General features: G+C 47.9%; 1 protein-coding gene across 1 annotated transcript in view; it reads left to right on the plus strand.

Annotated features, from left to right (window-relative positions):
• Positions 1 to 11,272, plus strand: part of KIF16B (kinesin family member 16B) — a gene marked incomplete at its 5' end in the record, with an annotated part of 222,113 nt that overhangs the window by 22,048 nt on the left and 188,793 nt on the right. The window contains 2 exons of the mRNA XM_015419818.1: positions 5,684 to 5,749; positions 7,208 to 7,267. Coding sequence (XP_015275304.1) covers positions 5,684 to 5,749; positions 7,208 to 7,267 — 126 coding nt within the window. The remainder of the gene's footprint in view (positions 1 to 5,683; positions 5,750 to 7,207; positions 7,268 to 11,272) is intronic.

Here is an 11,272-nt window from a genome sequence, read left to right on the forward strand (position 1 = left end):
GAGGAGGGAGAGCTTGTATCTGGATAAAACTTGGTCTTAAAGGTGCCACTGGACTGTTTTGGACCAGGGGGGCAGGGGGGGTTCTGCAGCTTACCTGGCTACTTCTCGCTTTGACTGAGGTCTGCTGAGAGCAGGGGGTGGGGCTTGTTGCATGTGCCCACCCCCTGGGCTCTTTACTGCCGGAGCTCCGGTCCTGTGCGCTCCTGCAGGAAATGACCCCTGGTTGAAATTAAATCAGAAGAGTTTTCGGCTAAACATGAGGAAGAACTTTCTGACAGTTCAAGCGGTTCCTCAGTGGAACAGGCTTCCTTGGGAGGTGGTGGGCTCTCCTCCTTTGGAGGTTTTCAAACAGAGGCTAGATGGCCATCTGACAGCAGTGCTGATTCTGTGAACTCAGGCAGATCATGACGGGTTGCCTCAGCGCTTAGTTCTTGGGAATGCTGATCACCACTTTGGGGTCAGGAAGCAATTTTTCTTCAGGCTAGTTTGGCTGGAGATCCTGGAGGGTTTTTTTTTGTCATCTTCTGGGTGTGGGACAGTGGTCACTAGGGCTTTGGGGGGAGGTCTTTGTGAACTTCCTGCATTGTGCAGGGGGTTGGACTAGATGACCCTGGAGGTCCCTTCCAACTCTATTTCTATGATTCTACGGTTCAATAGTTCGAGTAGATGAAGGGAAAGAGCATATCCGTACAGGATCGTCGCTCCTTGTTAAGCGGTGCTGACAGGTAGGGAGTGATTCCAGTGGACTCAAGACAGAGTGGACAAGGCCCGGTCTGGTTAGTCGAACACAATCCTGCTCCTTGACAGTTTGGACGGGATTTCGTCTCTTCTGCTCTCCTCCCCCCCACCACCCCCTTCCAATTCTTCTCATAAATGTCTTTCCACATCAAGGCCTTGAGGAAACAAAGAGCTACTGGAAATAGCGAACGGTGTGTCTTCGGGGAGGCGGGTCTCGGGAAACGCAGAGCACAGGGGGAGAAAACGGACCCCGGAGTGTCTGAGACGGGCCTAGCTTCCCGTCAGCGGCCGGGTGAGGTTGGCAGAGAAATCAAGAAGATACATTTACGGGGGCCCGTTGCGGCTGAGGCTGACCTGACGGGGAGAAGCGCTGAGACAGACAGGGAGGAGGGGGGAAGAGCTTGCAGAGCAGATGGGAGAAAGGGGGGGAAAATGGAATCCGGCTTTAAGGAAAGATTCTCATCTGAGGGACTTGGTTTCAGACCCGGCTCAGCCCCTGAAGCAGGTTGCTCAGCTGGTCCACTTGTTTCGTCCTATTTGGGGGATATCTGGGGGATTAAACATGCAAGAACGAGACCCCTAAACAGTTGATAAGGGGAGAAAGGGGTGGGTTTTTTAAACAAAATTACAGAAGGAGAATTACAATGGTGGATCAGCTAGCAGGTTATTTGGAGACTGGCTGGTTTAAACGTTTTTGACTAAAAAGGCATCCTCAATTAGCCCAGCAATACCCTTTTTCGAAATGTTAGTTATTTTAATTATCAAAAAAGCTACAAGAAGAAGAAGAGGAAGAGGAAGAAGAGGAAGAGGTTGGATTTATACCCCGCCCTTCACTTGGAGTCTCAGAGCGGCTCACAATCTCCTTTCCCTTCCTCTCCCCACAACTGCGGAGAAGGACTTCCTTTGATCTTTTCTAAGCCTATTGCTCATGAGGAAAGGTTAAGGCGCTTGGGGCTCTTTAGCTTGGAGAAACGACGACTGAGGGGTGACATGATTGAGGTTTATAAGATTCTGCATGGGATGGAGCAGGTAGATAGAACGGATAAAAGGAAGTACTTCTTCACCCAAAGAGTGATTAACACTTGGAATTCACTGCCACAGGAAGTGGTGGGTGCTACAAGCATGGACGGCTTCAAAAGGGAATTAGATAAGCATATGGAGCAGAGGTCCATCAGTGGCTATTAGCCACAAGGTATAGACAGGGACTCTGGGGCAAGTGATGCTCTGTCATCTTGGTGCTTTGGGGGGTCAACAGTGGGATGGCTTCTAATGTCCTGGCCCCACTGGTGGACCTCCTGATGGCACTGGTATTTCTGGCCACTGTGTGATACAGAGTGTTGGACTGGATGGGCCTTTGGCCTGATCCAACATTGGCATCTCTTATGTTCTCATGTTCTTATGTTCTTAAGCAGCTTCTTGGGTGGCTTATTCAGTGGACCACCCCTGATTATGAGGACAATAGGGAGACCTAGGCGGTAAGTGGGTCAGAATTGTTGCAGGACGTAAACCTCTGTTTATGTCACCCCTCAGTCGTTTCAGCTTTCCAAAAATGCCATTTCCCGTGCTCTGCCGTATATCCTTTGCACGGGGTAGGTCTGAGGTTGCAAGGGGCCCCCCTTTGTGGATGCGCGATGACCTTAGTTCCCTGCCCCAATACAAGTTGCCTGTCGCTTTCTGTAACCGCTGTCGCTATTATCACGAGAAAACTATACATTGTAGGATGACTACCAAATATTCCCTTCAGGTGAATGTTTGGTGGCTTTGAAGAGCCAGTTTGGTGTACTGGTTAGGAGCATGGACTCTAATCCGGGAGACTTGGATTTGATTCCCCACTCCTCCATGTGCAGCTGCTGGTGTTCCCTTGGGTCAGTCACAAGTTCTCTCAGAGCTGTTCTTGAAAGAGCAGTTCTCAAAAGAGCTCTCTCAGCCCCACCTGCCTCCCAGGGTGTCTGTTGTGGGGAGGGGAAGGGAAAGGAGTTTGTGAGCCGCTCTGAGACTTCTTTGGGTAGTGAAGGGCGGGATATAAATCCAGTCTCCTCCTCCTCCTCTTCTTCCTCTTCTTCCTTCTTCACCTCATCCTTCTTCCTCCTCTTCTTCCTCTTCCTCTTCTTCTTCTTCTTCTTCCATTTTAAAGATGCTGCTTTAGTGAACTGATCTTGCCGTCTTCACAGACCTGTATGAAACTCTAAGGTTTTTTTCTTTTTTGTGCTGTGCAATTTCCTTTCTGTGTATCCCACCTGTCTCACCTGGTGTGGGTGGTTGTATCTCTGATAGCGACACAAGCTATATCCTATGTTTACTGGCAGGGCTGTGCTATTGCCAGCCTAGCAGTTAATAAGGGCAAGCTCTTAATTTTTTCCCGCTTCCAGTGTCCCCGCTGGCACTTGGATGGAAAGGGATCCCAAAGAAATCAGAACTAGCACGCCTATATATTCGTGCTGGAATGAAATCCCACATCTCTCCGGCTGTGGATTTAATTCACTTCACAACATCATATCGTTTTCTAAGCCGGGACCTTAACAGTCTTTGGAAGCACAGCCGCTCATCACTGAAAATACTTTCACCGTCCCACTTTGCAAAAGACACTGTGTTAAATGTATTTCTTTTGTTCTATTTAAAGCTTTTTCATGCCGCCTCTCTCACCCGGTCAGGATCCCCCAAGGAGGCACACATGAAAACGTGAAACATTCGAACAGTTAAAAACAGCATTTAAAAATTTAAAATAATTGACTAAGAACACAAACCAGCAATGCCAGAACCAGGGAGGAGTCCCAATAACCGTTATGAGGGGTACACCAGCCCAAACAATTTTACATACATAAATATCTCTTTTAGGTTTGTGAAAGCTCAGAAGGCTGTCATTTTCACAGTCTTTTTCTTATTTTCTTTTTTTGGTGTTGTTTTTTTTTTGGTGTTTTTTTCATATGTGCGTGTGTGTGTGTGTCCCTGCATGTGAGTGTGTGTGCACCTGGAATTCACGGCGACCTCTGGTGACTGACCCCTACTGGGGGCCTGGAGGCTATTCAGAGAGGTGGCTGGATAAAGCCTGCCCCCACCTCCCGCCTGCTGGTATTCCAAGAAGGTCTCATAAGAAACATAGGAGAAGCCAGTGTTGGATCAGGCCAGTGGCCCATCCAGTCCAACACTCTGTCACACAGTGGCCAAAAACACCAGGGGTCATCAGGAGGTCCAGCAGTGGGGCCAGGGCACTAGAACCCCTCCCACTGTTGCCCCCCCCCAAAGGACCAAGAATACAGAACATCACTTGCCCCAGACTGGGAGTTCCTATCTAGACCTTGTGGCTCATAGCCACCGATGGACCTCTGCTCCATATGTTTATCCAATTCCCTCTTGAAGCTGTCCATGCTTGTAGCCGCCACCGCCTCCTGTGGCAGTGAATTCCATGTGTTCATCACTGTTTGGGTGAAGAAGTACTTCCTTTTATCTGTTCTAACCCAACTGCTCAGCAATTTCACCGAGTGTCCCCTCAATTTCATTGAATGTCCTGTCGTTGGCTGTGGCTAATAGCCATTGATGGGTCTCTGCTCCATATGTTTATCCAGTTCCCTCTTGAAGACGTCCATGCTTGTAGCCGCCACCATCTCCTGTGGCAGTGAATTCCATGTGTATTCTTAGGGATTGGGGGGCTACAGTGAGTTCTAGAGTTCTGACCCATTGGCGGCCATCCCAGTGGCACCTGGTACTTTTGGCCACTGTGTGACACAGAGTGTTGGACTGGAGGGGCCATTGGCCTGATCCAACATGGCTTCTCTGATGTTCTTATGTCTGGGGCAGTGATGCTTTGTATACTTGGTGCTTAGAAGGGCAACAGCGGGAAGGTTTCTGGAGTTCTGGCCCTGCTGGTGGACCTCCTGATGGCATCTGGTATTTCTGGCCACTGTGTGACACAGAGTGTTGGACAGGATGGGCCATTGGCCATATCCAACATGGCTTCTCTGATGTTCTCTCACTATGATGGCTCATTTCTGTGGGTCAGGAGGGAAAAAAAGTCTTGCCTTCTGATCATATGCAGGGTAGCTTTCCCTCACCGCTCAGTAACCAGGTCTAGATGGACCCCTGCAAGAAAGAAGAGCAGCAGGAGGAAAGAGGGAAAAGGAATAATAGGACGGGAAGAACCAATTAAGGGTTTTTTAAAAAATAAAAGGGGAGGGGATGTGGGTGAGTGACAGGGAGAGATCCAAGAATAAGTAGCCACCAGGACTAGGGGAAGGATAGGTAAAAGATAATAGGAAAAAACAGGAAGGTGTTCAGGAGCTGGTGAAAGGTGACCGGGAGGTCTGTGGTGCCAGTTTTTATAAGGGCCAAGGAGTGTGCAGGAGGAATGCTGTATTTATTTGGTTCATCTATATCCCAGCTTTCTTTCCCATGGGGAGGGCGCAAGGCGGCTTGCATCATTCTTCTCGGTTGCATTTTATCTTCACTACATCCTTATGAGGTCAGTTATGCTGATATTGCGGGACTGGCCCAAGGCCACCCAGCAAGATTCCATGGCAGAGTGGAGATTCGGACCTGGTTCTCTCCGATACTCGAACCAATGCTCCCTCTAAGCTGTGGAATCCTGTGAGCAAAAAGTATACTTTGTGAGCAACTGGCATTAAAGTAGTGAGTGAGCAATTTGGCTACTGCATAACTTAGTTTGCTCTGAAGCCATCCTTCTTTTGTGAGCTGGAGGCTTAAAAACTGAGCTAGCTCACACTAACTCAGCTTAGAGGGAACACTGACTCTAACCACTGCCCCGTGCTGGCTTGCCATGCCATAGTTCATTGAAAGGAAGAGCATAAATGATGATGCTTCACACGGACACGTGTTTGGAGAGCTGCCCATTCCGTCAGCTCGGAAGGGATTTCGGCAGCGCCGAATAATCTTGTTAAAACGTTCACCGAAGTGAGTGGGTGTAATAACATTTGCTTTGCTCTCCACCCAGATCGCACTTCTGGACTCTCCGACTGCTTTAAGTATGGAGGAGAAACTTCAGCAGAATGAAGCAAGAGTAAGTTAACAGATTGCCAAAAAGTGTTCTGAATGGGGAAGAGGGTGAGAGTTTCTCTGGGTCGCTTAAGTCTGTGTGGAGCTGCCCTTGGAGTCTGTACGGAAGCTGCTGGTAGTTCAAAAAGTGATGGCATGGGTCTTTATTGGGATTTTCCACTGGGATCCTATTAAGCTGCTGTTAGGTCAACCACCGGGCCCAGTGCAAGGTGCTGGGTTTGACCCTTGAAGCCTTACACACACTGGGCCCGAAATCCTAAGGAACTCTCTGTACCAGTATTGTCCGATGTGGGAGTTGGAGTCTGCACAGGGAACCTTACTTAGGGATCCAGGCTTGCCTGAGGTTTGGCTAGGTGACCCAGGGCAGGGCCTTCTCTGCTGCTGCCCCCATCATTGGGGCGTCCCGGATGGGCTTAAAGATTTGTGTGTTCTACACGACCTTTATCTTAGATTAAGGGGTTTTATGGATATGTTTTCAGTGGCATTGTAGGGAAATCAGCTTCACCACTGGATATTCTAGAACTGTGTTTATTATTTTAATGCTGTTTAGGTTGTGTGTTTTTGTCTTATATCATTGACTGTCTTGGGGATTGGGTTCCCAACCTCCGGGTTGCACCTGGAGATGTTCCGTTGTTAATAGTTGATCTCCAGATGGGCAAGATCTGTTGCCCTGGAGAAAAAGGGTGCTTTGAAGGGTGGACTCTATGGCATTATACCCGGCTGAGGTCCTCCCCGCCACAAGTTCTCCCCTCCCCAGGTTCCACCCCCCCAAATCTCAAGAAATTTCCCAACCCAGAGCTGGAAAGCTTACTTGGGGACCCATTTTGTTGGTCGAGAGAAACCAACCTCCGGCAGTTTCTTTTTAAAAATAATTTAAAAAACGGAACATATAGTTTTGTTTTCCTGGCTAAATCAATAAGCTGTGAACTGTTGTGAATTATTGTTCACATTAGAAACTGCAAAATAGGTGCTAATTAGAATGTATTATTATAATTGGATGGTAATGATCCTCTTTTACCCTGCTGGGAAATCTTCTGCGCGAGAAAGTATTCGAAGCATTATTTTTGCATTGCCTTTCGTTAACCTTGTTTGCATGTTGTATGATTTGATTCGAGGTAATCGCTGCAAGTTTAATTCCTAGAAATCCAAACTGGATTTTACAATGGTCAGTCCCTAATCTAATGCAGTAATTAATTAGTTTTGCAGATGAAACTGTTTACTTTGCACACCACTTTTTTTAAAAAGCAGCTTTTTCTGTCAATTGAATAACTTTATTCTCTCAAACGGATTTCTTAAGAGGGGAGAGAAAAACCACCTCTGCGAGGAGTGTCGCAACTGCTAAAGTCACCCGTCTGACCTCCCTCACAGGGTTGTTGTGGGAATAAAATGCAAGGCAGAAGTGCACTACGTTAAAACTATAGATTTTCGTTCTGAATCATGCTCGGGATTTTTTCCCCCCCAGGTACAAGAGCTTACCAAAGAATGGACCAATAAATGGAATGAAACCCAGAATATCCTAAAAGTAAGACTCGTTTTGCATGTTTTATTTGTTTTAATGCCTGAACGTTTAATGTGGATTCCTGAGCTTTAAACTTCGGTTTGTGTAGAGTGGAGTCGGACACAGAACGCACAGCAAAATAATTTCGTTCAATATGGCTTAAAAAAAACCCCTCCAGTTGGTTAAATCTGATCGAAACCATCCTTTATTGGAGAGCTTAAGTTAAAATCTTAAGGGAGCATTTGATCGATGGATCTTTCATGGTGAAGAGCACCACAACAGCTGGCCAGGTTTCTGGGGAGGAAACAATTAGGTCCTTGAAAAGCGATTTAAAACGTTTAACACACAGCATATAAACACACTTTTATTTGCAGATGAGACCCTTGATGCTCGTTTACTGAACCCAAATCTGTTTAGAAGAACATCAGAAGAGCCCTGCTGGATCAGACCAGCGGTCTACCTAGTCCAGCATCCTGTCTCACACAGTGGCCAGCCAGTTCCTCTGGAGGTCCAGCAGCAGGGTGTAGAGGTCCAGGCCTTCCCCGATGTTGCCTCCTGGCACTGGGATTCAGAGGTTGACTGCCTCTGGACATGGAGGTTCCCTTCAGTCACCATGACTAGGAGCGACTGATAGACCTATCCTCCGTGAATCTGTCTGATCCCCTTTTTAAAGCCATCTGTCCCTGTAGCCATCACTACATCGTGTGGAGTGCTTGCTTCTGAAAAGTTTTAAAAGATTAAACAGGTGTAGACAGATTGCAGGGTTCATGAAGACATCAGATTTTTAATTTGGATATTTCCCCTGCTAGCATATTGTTGTTTGTTGTGTCCTGTTACCCTGACTAGAGGTGGGCACGAAACAAACTACGAAGCAAAATTCAGCGCGAATTTTTCCCTGTTCCTGGTTTGCGAACTTCCATGAACTTTTAAAGCGGTTCGTGGTAGTTCATGGATGGAGTGGAAAGCAAGGGTTTAAAGAGACTCCGCAAAAGCCGCAGAAACAGCCGAGACACAGGAAGACGTACCCCACCGCCCACCTGTTTCAGGCTGTCTTCTGCAGTCTCTTTAAAATTTAAAAGGACTGAGGAAGACAGCTTGAGAAACAGCTGCACGGCAGGGAGGCATTCCCCGCTGTGCAGCTGTTTCGGGCTGTCTCGTACAGTCCCTTTAAAGTTAGCGTTATACGGAAATTGCCAGAAGTGTTGTTGGTCTGCTAGAGGAGAAAAAAATTACACACCGACAGTAGCATAATAGAGGACTGGAGGCACAGAAGAGCATATGGCTGTTGTCCTTTTGGTAATATATGTGCCAGCAATGTTTTGGGGCTGACTTCTAGTTTTAATCAGAGAGCACACAGGGTTTCTTAGGCAGCAGAGAGCAGAAGCAAAGGAAAAGATAAGATTGCCGTTTGTCATACCTCTGGTGGGGAAATGCAAATGTCCAATGCCTCGTGGTTTCACTGCCACAGGAGGTGGCGGTGGCTACAAGCGTGGACAGCTTCAAGAGGGAACTGGATAAACATATGGAGCAGAGGTCCATCAGTGGCTATTAGCCACAAGGTGTAGATAGGAACTCTCGGTCTGGGGCAAGAGATGCTCTGTAGTCTTGGTGCTTTGGGGGGGGGAACAGTGGGAGGGCTTCTAGTGTCCTGGCCCCACTGATGGACCTCCTGATGGCACCTGGTATTTTTGGCCACTGTGTGACACAGAGTGTTGGACTGGATGGGCCATTGGCCTGATCCAGCATTGGCTTCTCTTATGTTCGTATGTCCGGGGCAAGTGATGTTTCAAGAGGGAATTGGATAAGCGTATGGAGACGGCAGATTTTAATCGAATCACATGTTGAAGTTTAAGCGGATGGGGGGGGGTACAGGCTTTGGCAAATAAAATGCAAGTCGATGAGACAGGCAAAAAGGGACTGTGCGGAACATATTGCAGAATACACAAAGTTCAACAATAAAAATTTGAAACCGAAAACCCTCAGGCTGGGGCAAGGGATGCTCTGTATTCTTGGTGCTTGGGGGTGGTGCTTGGGGGGGGGACGACAGTGGGAGGGCTTCTAGTGTCCTGGCCCCGCTGGTGGACCTCCTGACGGCACCTGGTATGTTTGGCCACTGTGTGACACAGAGTGTTGGACTGGATGGGCCATTGGCCTGATCCAACATGGGCTTCTCTTATGTTCTTATGTGGTTCGTTGAAGAGACGGCAAGCCTGTTCTGTTCCGTGTTCTAGCTCTCCTTTCGATTTAGGCGGGAGTTGCAATGAACTCGTTTGCTGCAATCCCATTCAGGTTATTCCCCATCCTGTAGCTTCATTATCCTCCTCCCTCTTTGATGCACTTTGTAAAAACGAGGTTTGTGGAAGCTTAAATCATAGCATGTGGCCAACGCCGTTGTACAGATTTGGTTGTCTACACCTGGGCCAGCTCTGGGCTGTTAGGTTGGTGGGCGCTTCAGCGAGCCCTTTCCAATACCTGCCTTAGCAATAGCGAGTTGCTTTTCAAGAAGAGCTTGTTGGATTAGCAAAGGCCTGGTGAACTTCTGTACCCCCATCCTGTTAAAGCAAATCCAAATTCCAGTACAGGGGACCCCAGCCTTTTTGAAACTGCGGGCGCTTTTGGAATCCTTGCACAAGGTGGTGGGCGCAACAATAAAATGGCTGCCGCAGGAGGCGGAGCCAGCTCCGAAATGTCGGCGAGTGTGCTTCTTCATAACTCTCCTAGTAACTCTTCAATATTTAAGATCTGCACAGCCAATCAAAAGCCCTACTGGACAAAAGCCCCACCTGGCCCCACCCACTTTCTAGAAACAGGAAAAGTGTTGGTGGGCACCATGGTGGCCATGGTCAGTATGCTGGAGAACCTTGACCTAACCAATTTCCATAAAATAATTTCCAAGGGTGTTTTGATGAGAATTTTGCAGCTGGTTTATTAGCATCCAAAATTTATAGATGGGTGTAGCTAACGGGAGGAACTTGGAGTGAAAGTGAAAGCATTAAAGAATGATTTTGCTGCTTTGGATTAGAGTCCGCGCTCTTAACCACTACACCAAACTGGCTCTCAAGAGGAAGAGTTCCAACCTGCACAGCCAATCAGAAGCACTGCTGGATCCAACCTCCACCTGGCCCTGCCCACTTTCTATAAAAACACTTTGTGGGCACCAAGAAAGGTGTTGCTGGGCAATGTGGAGCCCGAGGGCAACACGTTGGGGACCCCTGCATTAGTGCTTGGCGCTAATATATTGTGCTCTGTCCTTAGTTAAGAGCCAAGGAAGGAAGAAACTGATTTGGGATCCACCGGTCTCTTTTACACCCTTACCCACCATGACACATCAAGGCATGGATGATTCAACAGGGTGTTTACTTTCCCCCCAGTTTAACTCTGTGTTCCACCCCTCTTTATTCTGCATCGGAGGGCAGTGCCACAGTTGCTGCTGGGCCTGTTGTTCGCTTCCCAAAAAAGTCTCACAGAATCGTATGCCACTTTCTCCCCCCGCCCCAAGCTGTCCCGGTGCCATTTTAGAAAATACAACCAGCGAGAACCACGGAAAAAGATCAAAACCAAAGCAAAAATACTGTGGACAATAACAAAAAACAATTCTCTCTCTCTCTCTCTCTCTGTTGTTGGGAGGGGAAGGGAAAGGAGTTTGTAAGCCGCTCTGAGACTCCTTTGGGTAGTGAAGGGCGGGGTATAAATCCAATTTCCTCCTCCTCCGCCACTGTCTCCTCCTCCTCCTCCTCCTTCTCCTTCTCTCTCTCTCTCATAGAAAGTGGAAAACATATCAACTGTAATCTCTCTATAAATATAAAAGCCAGTTGGGGTGGCAAAGTTCCATGCCCGGCAAAATCAGCTCCCTGATATGTCACTCAGAAACTGTCCCTATCCACTACCTGCGTTTCCTGAGGTCTCTCCCACCCACTGCAGCCTAGGCCACTCTTCTCTGATTGGGCCAGCATTTCAAGGTCATTTGCATATGGAAGCTGATTGGACTTCACTCTATTCTGCCCCTCAAACTCCCCCCCCCCCACAAGA

This window comes from Gekko japonicus, unplaced genomic scaffold, assembly GCF_001447785.1.
Source record: "Gekko japonicus isolate JY-2015 unplaced genomic scaffold, Gekko_japonicus_V1.1 scaffold2574, whole genome shotgun sequence".
In the NCBI taxonomy this organism is placed as follows: Eukaryota; Metazoa; Chordata; class Lepidosauria; order Squamata; family Gekkonidae; genus Gekko; species Gekko japonicus.